This window comes from Marmota marmota, unplaced genomic scaffold (assembly GCF_001458135.2).
Source record: "Marmota marmota marmota unplaced genomic scaffold, marMar, whole genome shotgun sequence".
In the NCBI taxonomy this organism is placed as follows: Eukaryota; Metazoa; Chordata; class Mammalia; order Rodentia; family Sciuridae; genus Marmota; species Marmota marmota.
In genome coordinates, this window is record NW_026000221.1 from 24,201,014 (window position 1) to 24,214,911 (window position 13,898).

Consider the following 13,898-nt stretch of genomic DNA (forward strand, 5'->3'; position numbering starts at 1 on the left):
GTTATCATGTATTCATCTATTATATCGTATTATCTATTGCCACCTCTTATTATGTATTACCACATCCCTGTAATTTAGTCTTGTGACTAGGTGGTTAGAAATAGTCTAAAAACAGGGGCTGGGTTGTGGCTCAGTGGTAGAGTGCTCACCTAGAATGCATGAGGCACTGGGTTCGATCCTCAGCACCACATAAAAATAAAATAAAAGATTGTGTGTCCACCTAAAACTAAAATATAAAACATTTAAGAAAAAGAAATAGTCTAAAAACAAATAAGTCCCTGGTTTAGGGCAATTAATAGTAGCAGTGGACCACCTTATGTTTGTTTGTTTGTTTGTTTTCTTCTTTTCTTTTATAAACAGGGACTCAATAAGTTGCCCTCCCTAACCTCAAACTTGGGATCCTCCTGCCTCAGCCCTCCAAGTAGCCAGGATTACAGGCAAGCACCACCATGCCAGGCTTTACGTTAGCTTTTAATAAAACAGAAACTCATCTCCATAAAAAGGAATCCAGAGTTTTATTTACTGTACTTCTTATTTGTGAACATTGCCAAGTATGATTTTCTAAACTGTAAGCTATATGAGATCAGGAAACCATAGTTTATAGGACCTGGTATTCCCAGGATCTAGAAAATGCTTGAATCATAGTAACTTTGATAAATGAAAATGGAACTAATTATAGTATTGAAGTTTATGTGCTCTTGTTTTTTAGATGGAAGTTGAGGCAGTGACCCATAAGATGGAAAGTTTGCAGCAAGATTATGAACTTAAAGTGGAACAATATGTTCATCTTCTTGATGTCAGGGCTGCACGCATCCAGAAACTAGAAGGTACCGTATACACAGTAACTAGAGGAATGGATCTTATAATGGCTGAAAATGTCATCCAAATCTTCACTCACAGTATCTTTTTGCTGTATTTTTCCAAATTCATAGCTATAATAATAAGTTACCAGAAAAGCTCTTTCATCTGATTCTTTTCTGCTTAAGAAGTTTTAGTAATTCCCTACTGCTTCATTGTTGCAGGCAAGATTTCAGAGTACTTCATAAAGTACCACAGGCTCAAATTTAACACCACGTTTGTTATTTCCCTTCTAAGCAACTTACACTCCTCACCAAATAGGCTTTCTTCCTCTTAGGTTCCTTCATCTTGCTCAGTTCCAGCATCCTGCTTTTGTTCTTACAGTTTGTTCTGTCTAAACCTTCTTTCCACCTTGACCTCAACATAGACCCTTCTGTGCTTCAAAATCAATCTCAGTGCTCCCCCATGTCAGGAACCTGGCTCTGATTACTCCTAACCATCTCTCTACCTAAAATGTCCTTGCAGTGATTTTCAAACTTTAGCAAGTATGAGAATAATCTGAGGAACCCATCTAAATTGTGGCTTATGGAGTCCCACCCCTAGTGATTTGGGGGCCCATGATTCTTTATGGTTAGAAATGACTGCAAGCTATTCAGATGCCGGTGTGAGGCTTCATATGGCTAGCACAGCACTTACCTCCCCAGTTTTCCCCTCAGGTACTCAGAAAATATATGTGTAGGGATTATATAAGTGTTCCTCAGCTGTTAGAGTTTTGCATATTCACTGTAACCACCATATAAGTTCTACACTGATGGGTACTCGACTCTTTCATGTCCACTGCTGTATAATACTTAGTCATCTGTGCCAGCAGTAACTTTACCCTCTTAAACTTATTTATGATCATAGAGGCCTTTTTCTCGCAATATATACTTTTTGATATTTATCATATTAAAAATCAAGCGAGAAAATTTTTATTTAAATATTTCTAATTCATGTTAAAATAATAATAAACCTATTGTATGTTAACATTAATTATAGTATTTGTTTTTTCGAACATTTATTTTTAAGTTGTAGTTGGACACAATACCTTTATTTTTATTTATTTTTTTATGTGGTGCTGAGGATCAAATCCAGGGCCTCACACGTGCCAGGCAAGCACTCTGCCACTGAGCCACAACTTCAGCCCTAGTATTTATTTTTAAAAGTTCTGTTTACCCAAAAAAGAAAATATATATATGAGTAGAGTAGCATTATTTTTAATTTTTAAAAATTTTTAATGTTTTGCAAATCTTTTTAGGATCTGACTTAATAGAAAACAGCTGGATTATTACATCTGTTTCTGCATTTAATCTGTCTTAATAACACATATCATGTAGTCTTTGAGAAACTTCATTATACACATGTAAGACAATAAAATGAAAAAGGCAAATAACATCTTGGTAGTAGTATGAAATTAGTTTTTTCCTCATCGACCCCCTAAAACAGTTTTAGAGACCCTCAGAGGTGCCTACACCATACTTTTAAAACTTCTGATCTATGAAGAAGGGCAAAATAAATATCTTTATCTGACTGAACAAGGCTTTCCAAAAGTCGAGGGGCAGTGTGTACCTTTTCTTCCAAGTAGTACTCAATAAAAATTTGCTTAATGGAACTTTCTTGGTTAAAAGGGAGGTCACAGAGTTAAGAATTTTCATTCTTTTCAAAACTTAACAAACTTTTACAAGTATGTTTTATATGTCTCTTAAATTCATTGACTTATTCAGTAAACATGATCAAGTCTCTAATGCATCCTAAGCAAAGTGCTAGCCAGTAAAGAATACAAATAGGAAAAAAACTGAGGCACCACCCTCAAGGGTATTTTTTCTTGGTGCTGAAGATTGAACTGAGGGTCTTGTGAATGCTAAGCACATGTTCTACCACTGAGCTATAACCCCAGACCCAGAGATTTATTTCTCACAGTTGTAAGGCTGGGAAGTTCACCTTGAGGGACCTTCATGTCAAGGGCCATAGCAGAAGGCAGAAGGGCAAAAGAACATGCACAAAGGGAAAGCAAGAAGAGACCAAACTCACTTTTATAGTAAACCCACTCTTATGATATCAAACCCACTCCCATGATTATGACATGAAGCCATTCATGAAGGTAGAGCCTCTATGGCCTAATTGCGTCTTAAAGATTCTGCCTCTTGACACTGTTGCATAGGGGATTAAGTTTCCAACACATGAACTTGGGGAAACACATTCAAACCATAGCAGGTATTAAGAAAACACTGATGAGAGAATGCCTCTTCCTACCTCAAGGTTCAGGTAAAAGGACTGGAGATGTGGCTTGATGGTAGGGTGCTTTCCCTAGCATGTATGAGGTCCTGTGTTCAATCCCTAGCACACAAAGAAAAATGATTTGGGGAACTCTAAAATAGGTGTGGAGTCTTTAGAAACAGTCCACACACATGCACACACACAAAAGACTAGACTTCACCACTAAGTAAAAGTAGTATATTCAGTATTGCATTTTGGAGATTATACTCCTGGTATTATTAGGAGAATGAGTAAGACATGAAGGAAGGAAACATGTTGAGTTCCATAATAATCTAGATAGCAAATTGAAGGTATTAAATAGATACAGTGGTGATAGAATAGGGACAAATCTGATAAAGATTTAGGAAATAGTGTTGGATAGTAGTGACCCTATAAGATATGGTGAGAGTAACCAAAAAAGGAATCTAGGATGACTCTGGTGTCTAACCTGGGCAACTGGATGAATGTTAACACCAACCTCTTGAGATTCAAAGTAAAAAAAAAACAGCCAGAAAACCGTATGATACCTTCTGTTTTGGATATACTGAATTTGAAGTGCCTTCGGGATTCTATAAGATAGAGGGTGAAGTAAAACATTAGATATATGGGTCGGGAATTTAGGAAAGAAATCTGAGTTAAAAATAGAAATATGGAAGCTTTCAGCATGCTGATTATAACAAAAGTCATAAAAGTAAATGAGATGACCCATGAGAATATGTCGACTAATAAGAGAATTGAAAGCAGAACCCCAGAAAACTAGCAGAGAAAGAAAAGGAAGGGCAGGGGAAATAATGACATGGAAGCCAAGATAGAAGTTCACAGAAGGGATAGTGTCATCAGTCTCAATAGAAGCAAAGAAAACAAATAGTACAGGGTCCAGTATCCATTGAGTCTAGCAATTAATTGGTTATTGCTGATATTTTCTGCCGTAGTTTTATGGAAAAGTAAGGCAATGTGGTTTACATGAGTAGTTGGAGACACGCACATACATTATTCTTTATAGAAACTTGAGTGTAACAGTAGGGGAAAATGTAAATAAAAAGAGATCTTTTTAAAAATAGCTTTAAAGAAGTATAGTTAATGTACTTTAAAAGATACATTTAAAGTATACACTTTGGTGAGTTTGGGCTTATGTGTACAACTGTGAAACCATTACTATAATGAAGACAATAAACATACACTTCACCCCGTACAGGAGAAACATGTAACCTATCACTCTAAAGGAAAGGAGCCTGAGAAAAGAGAAATTAAGGAGAGAAGGTAATGGACAAAGAAAAGGTGGAGGAGCAGGTGAAACAAAATAGTGACCTCAGCTGTTCATTCAGAAACCTGCTTTTCTTTTTCCTTTTGCTGACTTTGGCTATATTACAACTAAAGTTGTAATTTTTAAAAACTTTGTATTATAAGTTGACAAATTATACTTGTGTGTATTTTGAAGTTATAATTTGTTATTGTTTAACAAATGATGTATCAAAACAAGAAAAATGGTATAGTCATAGAATTTAAGATTGAGATTATCCACTAAAAGCACTCAAACGTCCGACTGCTTCAAATACAAGTTTGCATTTTCATATGTCAATATTTTAAAATCTCTAAACTATGTGTCTTCTCTTGTAGCCCAATTAAAGGATATTGCCTATGGCACCAAACAGTACAAATTTAAACCAGAAATCATGCCAGATGACTCTGTCGATGAATTTGATGAAACCATCCACCTAGAACGAGGCGAAAATCTATTTGAAATCCACATCAACAAAGTAATCTTTTCTTCTGAAGTTTTACAGGCATCTGGAGATAAAGAGCCTGTCACTTTCTGTACCTATGCTTTCTATGATTTTGAACTACAGACAACTCCCATAGTTCAAGGCCTTCACCCAGAATATAACTTCACTTCTCAATATCTTGTTCATGTTAACGACTTATTTTTACATTATATTCAGAAGAATACTGTCACACTTGAAGTCCACCAAGCTCACAGCACAGATTATGAAACACTTGCAGCATGTCAATTGAGATTCCATGAAATTCTAGAAAAAAGCGGTCGAATATTTTGCACAGCAAGTTTGGTTGGTAAGTACAGTTTATAGGCTTCAAATGTTTAGATCACTAATTTGAGTTATCTATTGTTATTCTACATTAGTATCTTATACATTAAAGGTGCCTTTTGGATAGGGACAAGGTTCTCTATCTACATTCATAGTATATCTTAAATATTATTGATGACATCAGTAAAATAGCTATTTAGTGTTTAAAAACTTATTACTTCAGATGTTTATCATATTGATACCCTTGTTTGATTAAACAGTTACAGTACATTCATCAATTTTTTTTTTTTTGACAACATTGTGTTACCACTTACTAAATACTAAGAATACTGGTCAGTGATAAGTAAGACAGACAAAACTTGTATTCTCAGATAGCTTAGCTAACCTTCTAGCAAGGAAAATAGCCAATAAAACAAATAAATAATTATATTCAGATATGAAAAATAACTTGAGCAAGAAGCTAACAGAGGGATGGAAGATTGCTAGTTTGAGATGAAAGCTTCCTCAAGAGGGTGATGTTGATAAAGACCTGAATGAAGTTCCATGCCAGGATGCAGGGGAAAAATGTTTCAGGCAGGGGAAATTGCAAAACCAGAGATCTGAGAGAGGAACAAACCTGACGTGTTGTAGGGGCAGAAAGGTGGCCTGTAACTGGAGTAAAGGTGAAATTAAATTAAAAAGCCAATCAGAGCACACTTTAGAGCAATATAGGTCATAGGAGTTTAGGGTTGATAAATGGGACTCCAACATTTAAGAAACAGGAAAAGGAAGAGCCTGAAGGACCTAGGAATTAAACCAGAGACCTTGCACCTGATGGAAGAAAAAGTAGGCCCAAATCTCCATCATGTCAGATTAGGCCCCAGATTTCTTAATAAAACTCCTGTAGCGCAAGAATTAAAACCAAGAATCAATAAATGGGGGTGGATTCAAACTAAAAAGCTTCTTCTCAACAAAAGAAACAATAAGGTGAATAGAGAGCCTACAGAATGGGAGCAAATCTTTACCACAAGCACATCAGGTAGAGCACTAATCTCAAGGATATATAAAGCACTCAAAAACCTTAACACCAAAAAAACAAACAACCCAATAGATAAATGGGCCAAGGAACTGAACAGACACTTCTTGGAAGAGGATATACAATCAATCAACAAACATGAAAAAATGTTCAACATCTCTAGCAATTAGAGAAATGCAAATCAAAACTACTCGAAGATTTCATCTCACTCCAGTCAGAATGGCAGCTGTTATGAATACAAACAACAATAAGTGTTGGCAAGGATGTGGGGGAAAAGGCACACTCATACACTGCTGGTGGGACTGCAAATTGTCGCAGCCAATCTGGAAAGCAGTATAGAGATTCCTTGGAAAACTGGGAATGGAACCATCATTTGACCCAACTATCCCACTCCTAGGTTTATACCCAAAGAACTTAAAAAGAGCATACTACAGGGACCCAGCCACATCAATGTTTATAGCAGCACAATTCACAATAGCTAAATTGTGAAACCAACCTAGATGCCCTTCAGTAGATGAATCGATAATGAAACTGTGGTATAGATATACAATGGAATATTACTCAACATTAAAAGAGAACAAAATCATGGCATTTGCAGGCAAATGGACGGAGTTGGAGAATATTATGCTAACTGAAGTAAGCCAATCTCCAAAAACCAAATGTTGAATGTTTTCTCTGATATGTGGATGCTGATCCATAATGGAGGTGGAGGGAGCATGGGAGGAATGGAGGAATTTTAGATAGGGCAAAGGGGAAGGGAGGTTAAGGGAGGAGGCATAGGGGTAGGAAAGATGGTGGCATGAGATGGATATCATTACCCTAAGTACATGTATAAGACATGAATGGTGTGAAAATACTTTGTGTACAATCAGTGTCTTGAAAAATTGTGCTCTATATGTGTAATATGAAATGAATAGCATTCTCCCATCATATATAACAAATCAGAATAACTTTTTTAAAAAAGAGCCTGAAAAGGAAACTGAGCGGTGACCAGTGGTATAGGAGGAAAACTGAAAGTATATGGCATCCCAGAAGCCAAGTAGAAAAACCATTTTAAGAAGGAACAGTGTTGATTTTGTGTCTGGAAAGGGATTTTATTTTACTGATTGAGTGGTTGATGACATAGATAATATATTTATGACTTAAAAGTCAAAATGATGTAGGTATCTTATCCTCTCCTGTCTCCAGACACCCCTGAACCCCCTCACCAAAGATTTTTTATGCATATGCAACCAAATATGTATGCATTGATATTCTTCTATTACATTTTATAAATAATGTTAGATGTTAAATCATGGTTGAATAAAAGAAATTTATGAGGTAGGAGTAGAGTTTTAATAACATGATGTGTTCAGAGAAGTTTATGTATACAATATTCTCTACTAGACAAATATTGAGTATCTATTATGTGCTAGTCCCTACGGTAGGAGTATATTGGTGAAAACTACATTCCTTGCCCTCAAGAAACTTTCATTGTGGTGTACAGACTGTACAGTTGTGAGTAGACAGGCCAGAGCCATCAGTGCTCTAATGAGGACATACAAAGTCTGTGAAGGAAGTACAGAGCTGTTGAACCTCCACAGAGGATAAGTCTTCACAGAGGAATAACAAGAGTATGTAGGGCAAATATCATACAACTTTTCCCCCAGTACTTGGTACAGTAAAGAAATGGAAAAATGCCAAAGAATTTCCCAAAGTTGAATTAAAATTTGAAATGTCATATTTATAATTTTGAGGTTGCATATTGCAAATGTCAGGCTATATTGAGTACAACTTGTTTAAATAAAAGTACTGTAGCATCAAAAAGAATCTGGGGAGTATCTGATTCACTATTTACATTTTTCTTTATATTTCAGAAGGATTGAAATGGTATGATATATCCCAAATCATAATTTGACATAGTTTTTAAATAATATTTAACATACAATGAAACCCATACCCCAAAAGTAACTCTTTTCTTCATCTGTTATTTGCCAATCATACATCATTTGTGCAAATCATATCATTGAACTGTATAAAATTTATAGTTTTAATGCATAACACCATTGATGTATCTTTTACTTATATATATTTCATTTATGTGACTGTTTTAACAGTGGGTTATGTATTGACTTGTAGGAACTAAAGGAGACATCCCAAATTTTGGCACAGTAGAATACTGGTTCCAATTAAGAGTTCCCATGGATCAAGCAATTCGACTTTATCGAGAACGAGCGAAGGCTTTGGGATATATAACATCAAATTTTAAGGGGCCAGAGCAAATGCAATCGGTAAGCTTTATTGACTTTAGAACCCTTTTATTACATAGAAATTTTATAATATTCTCTTATATATCAGGCTTTAAATTGAAATCATTTTCTTTCACAGCCTTCAAGTGGCTTTTTTCAACTTCTTATTTTGGAATAATCATAGTCTTATAGGAAGTAGCAAAAATAGTACAGTGAGGTCCTGTGTGTGCTTCACCCAGTTTCTCCAAGTTGTAACACCTTACAGAACTATGGCTTAATATCAAAACCAGGAAATTGATATTGGTATAATAGGCTATCTACCTTATTCAGATTTTTATCAGTTGTTACATGCAGGCATTTGTGTATGTGTATGTAAACATGTGTATAGTCATTTTATGCAGTTTTGTCACATGTCACAATTCATATAACAATCACCACAATGAAGATACAGAACATCAATACAAAAGAATTCCCTTGTACTACCAGGACAGTTTGGGGTTATATAATTTCAGTACTGTTACCACACATCAAGTCTTTCATTAACAAGTTCTACTGTTAAGAAAGCAAATAACTATTCTTGGAATATCAATTATTTTCTTTCTTTCAAACTGTTTCCTCAAAAATTGGGTTTCTGAAATGCAAAGTCAAATACAAAATGTATATTTTCTTGCTAAGAACTGGGAGTTTAAATGCAATTCCCCAGGTTAGCATTTCCTAAACCATGTTTCATGGAGTCTTAATGATCATATTCCTAAATGAATTCCATGATCCAGTGAATGTAGAAAGCACAGAATTGAGCAAAGTTAAATAGGATTCTTGACTTAAGATTTCTTGTATATATGAATTTCAACAGGAAACATAGGTATGCACTTATGTTGCATAACAGAGGAAGGTGTTATAGTAGAAATATTTTGGAAGGTTGACTCAACTCATAAATATCTTACTTTCTTTGTTCTTAGAACTGACCCTTCCCCAATTCATGGGACCTGTCCCCCCAGTGTTCAGGTTTCTATTAAATTATCTCATTTTCTCACACTCCCTATGTAATTATATAACTGATTACAGAATATCTGCTTGACCCCAGTTGGGCCAATCAGATTCTGCTTTCTGAAACCAAGAGAAAGCAAGACTCATGATGCTTAAAACATGTAAAATTGGGAGTAATTGGCAGCCATTTTCTACCATTATAGTCAGCAAAGGGGGAAAAAAATGGATCCAAGGAGAAAGAACAATTAGCAAGTATTATGAGAAAAATAGAGACCAAAGAGAAAGTAAATTTTAGTAGTATACCAGTCCTACTACCTTCCTAAGGTCCAGCCACATTTCTGCTGTATAGTTCCATGAAATGTCCTTATAACCTTCCTCTGTGTGGTATTTCTGCTCAATGGATTGGTTTCTGTGACTTTCACTTAAAGAACCATTACTAACATAACTTGAGAAAGAATAGCACTTGCTTCCCAGAGATCATCTTTCTGGCTAATATTCTTCATAATACACTTTGGGAAATGCCGAAAGAAATGGGAATTAGAAACAAGGAAACCGGATTATTTGTTTGATTTTTGTATTTTAAAGGTTTTTAGACTCCCAGATTCTGGCTTTCATTTACTGGTGGAATTTTAGCTTTTATGGATGGATTTGAGGATGTCAGTGCAGGTGGTACTTTTAAAAATCATTCCACTCAGCCTTCCATAACTGAGTGCAGACTAGCCTGGGAACACAGAAAGGTTTCTCCACTCCAACCCACCAGATATCTCTACCAAGAAGATTTTGACTCTGACTCTATTTGGCCTTCTCCAATTAAGTCTCCTAGTTAGGGGTCTCATCTATTCAATCCAGACTCAGAAATACAGAGGAGTTCCTCGTGGAAAGGAGAGAATTCTCCAACACTAAACTAAACAGGGACACTGAAACACTAGCATTTTCTTTGTCCTATATATATCAATTATGGAAGATTTACTGTTTAGTGCAGTTATTTTCCAAAATACTTGTGTGGTGGCCCTCTTAGTAGAATTTCCATAAGGAACCATAGAGTAGTTCCCAGCTCTGCCTGATAACTTCTGCTGCTCATCTCTCTTCCAAAATGTCCTCCCAAACCTTGCTTTTTAGCCCTCCCATATTTTTCTTGTTCTTATTGAGGTTGGACTTTGATACACTGGCTAATCTTGGCCTTATATATCTGCTTCTTCAAACCCCAGTGGTTCAGGATGAGGGCCAACCCCAAATATAACAGAATTATCACTGTGGACAAGCGATGAATCTCCTCTGGTTAGGGCATTCTTCTTTAGACCTATCACTCACTGTAGTCTCTGGTTATTAAATAGAATTAATAACTCTTTTCTTGGTTGGTTTTGGCTTTAACACCAATTTCTACATACCTTCTCAATCTCCTATGTTTGTTGCTAATAGCACAGGATCATCTGTCCACATATGGTTTTAAATAAGAATCAAAGGTGGGTTTTTTTTACCTTAACTGATAAATTAACTTTGAATGAAATTATGCAGCTTCTGTCCATTTACAAAATTATTTTGTTTGGGGGTTGGCAGCTGCTGTTTATCTTTTAATTGTATTATTTCTATAATATAAATATGTATGTTTTTCCAGTTAAGTCAGCAAGTACCTAAAACTGCTCAGCTCAGTTCAACAGATTCCACAGAAGGCAACTTAAATGAACTTGACATTACAATAAGATGTTGCAACAACCTGCAGTCCCGAGCTCGTCACCTGCAGCCACACCCATATGTTGTGTACAAGTTTTTTGATTTTGCAGACCATGATACAGCCATCATTCCCAGTAGCAATGATCCACAGTTTGATGATCATATGTGTTTCCCAGTGCCAATGAATATGGATTTGGATCGATACCTTAAGTCAGAGTCTCTGAGTTTTTATGTGTTTGATGATAGTGATACCCAGGAGAATATTTACATAGGAAAAGTCAATGTGCCTTTGATTTCATTGGCACATGACAGGTGTATCTCAGGTAAGCCTGTGTTCTTGATTCTACAAAATTGTAAAAGCAAACTTAAATTGTACCTCAGTGTTATGGATGTGATTTGTTTATAACTAATTTTCCTAACCTTCTCAGAATCCTTAAACTTTGGGCCATTTTTTTTTTTAGTTATTTACTGAGCAATTGCTGTAAGAATTATAATATGCATCATATCATACTCTACTTAAAATTAACACTAACCTAATTCCATTAAAATATAGAAAGACTAATACAATTTCATTCTCACTATGTGTTCATTCTCACATTTCTGCTATTCTTGACATATATATATATAGTATACCTGTATATGTTATAAACCTCTGTAGGTACCATGTAGCAGAAGGAGGAGAGAAGACGCTAAGAGCAGTCCCACAGACTCTTACTGTTTTGAATGTTTTTCAGTAAATGCTCCTCAATTTGTTGCATATCTTTGATCACTTTCCAGTTTCATTATATGGTTGTTTTGAAGCATTCTGTCCACTTTTATCATTGCTTTTTGGGAAGAATATTTGCTGAGCTCTTCATTCAGCCATTTAAAAGTCTTAGCTATGCCTGTAAGAGAAGTTTATCATCTTAACAATATTTTGTTCATATTCTTTGATCTATTTATTTCATAGACTTTTTATCAGTGTAGATATTGATTTGCAATAATATAACAACTTCCGGTAAAATATATTTAAAATTGGGCTGGGGCTATAGCTCACTTGGTGGAGTGCCTACCTAGCATGTGTGGGATGCTGGGTTCAATTCTCAACACCACATAAAAATGAAATGAAGGTATTGTGTCCATCTACAATAAAAAATATTTTTAAAATACATATATTTTAAAATTATAACAATTTATAGTAATGTAAAGATTTCTTTACATACATAAACTGTTTGAAATTTTAAAATTTTAATATGTTTTTCATTAGACACAAGTCTCTTACAAGAATTTTCAAGTCAAAATGAAAATCAGTACTTGAAATACAACCAGCTATGTCTTAGAAGAAGGCTAGGAATTCTGAATAATCCTGAATTTAATTTCAGGGAATTAAAATAGTTATAAATTAATTTCCCATTGTTAAGTCAGTATTATCTTTGAGGCCTTAATTTCTGTAAGAAGTCAGTTTGAGAAACGAACTTATCATAATTCCTCTTTATTTTATTCTCAATGACATTTGAGTTGTAAGTAAAAAATGCTAAAAAAAAATTTTTTTTAAATAGAGGGTGGTTCTTTGTTTCTCTTTAATTCATATGTAAATAAAATTTCACTCTTACTAATTAAAAATATTTTTGTAATTTGACAGGACTATTTGAGTTAATAGATCATCAAAAGAATCCTGTGGGCACTATCCATGTTATATTAAAATGGAAATTTGCTTATCTTCCACCAAGTGGATCGATAACTACTGAAGTTGAAGGAAATTTCATACACAGAGAACCAGAAGTTGTTCAGGCACTACCTCCAACATCCTCTGTTAGCACATCAGTTGCAGTGAGTAGCTATAACTTCAAATTTTCTTTCAAACATAAAATTTGAATACAAACTTAATAGCCAAATACCTCTGCCAAAGAAAAAATTGTTGAAACTTTATCTACTATTCACCATACTCATCCTGACATATTGGTTTATCTTAGGTACCAATACCTAAACCTAGACGTTTAACACCTGTAGAGAAGAAAGTGTCTTTTGTGGATATCATGCCACATAGGGATTCTGTAAGTAGTAAATACTCAAAATATGGATTTGTTTTTTTTTCTGTAATAAATATTTGAAATAACAAATAGAGATATACTATGACTTACTTGATTTAAATGGGAACAAGTGAATGAAGTACATCTTTTCCCTTTAAAATGACCGCTTTTTTGTTTGGCACTATATAGAAGTGTTAACCATTCATATTCCTTGATCTAAGCCCCTCTCCTGGCTCCATGTCTCTCTGCAGCTACTGTCCCAGTCCTCTGTTCCCACTTACAAAAAAAGTTGTCTAAATTCTGCTTCCTTACCTCGTACTGTTTCTTAAACATACTCTAGGAAAATTAATTTTAACTGTCTTAGTAAGGTCACAGTGACTTTTTTTGCAGGGGGTGGACTTATTCAGTTATGTTTTTATTCTGATGGACTTGGCATTCTAAGCGTCAGTTATTTTCTCTTTTTTTACTTTATTTTTTTTAATTGGTGTGTTATAATTATATAGTAGTGGGATTCATGTGTCATATTCATTAAAGCTCATAACATAATTTTCTCAATCTCCTTTCTTAGTACCTTCCCTTTACCCCCCCTCCTCCTGACCCCTTTACTCTACTTATCTTCCTTATGTTATCATTTAATTAGTACTTATCATTATATATATATATATATATATGGATTTATTGTGATATATGTGTGCATGAACATAGCATAATGTGGTAGATTTTGTTTCTCAGTACTTCCCATTCCCTCCCTTCCTCTTAATCCCCTTCCTCTAGTGTATTGGTCTCCCTTCTATTTTAATGAGGTTCCCCACTCCCTTTTTTCTCCTTCCTTTCTCCATTCTCTCCGCCA

General features: G+C 35.0%; 1 protein-coding gene across 5 annotated transcripts in view; it reads left to right on the top strand.

Moving 5' to 3' along the window:
• The window catches only part of Rpgrip1l (RPGRIP1 like), a 104,629-nt gene that overhangs the window by 39,311 nt on the left and 51,420 nt on the right, over nucleotides 1-13,898 (top strand). For all 5 annotated transcript variants that reach the window (XM_048792180.1, XM_048792179.1, XM_048792181.1 and 2 more), the window contains 6 exons: nucleotides 710-827; nucleotides 4,711-5,163; nucleotides 8,272-8,423; nucleotides 10,984-11,362; nucleotides 12,661-12,848; nucleotides 12,992-13,072. In XM_048792180.1, coding sequence (XP_048648137.1) covers nucleotides 710-827; nucleotides 4,711-5,163; nucleotides 8,272-8,423; nucleotides 10,984-11,362; nucleotides 12,661-12,848; nucleotides 12,992-13,072 — 1,371 coding nt within the window. The remainder of the gene's footprint in view (nucleotides 1-709; nucleotides 828-4,710; nucleotides 5,164-8,271; nucleotides 8,424-10,983; nucleotides 11,363-12,660; nucleotides 12,849-12,991; nucleotides 13,073-13,898) is intronic.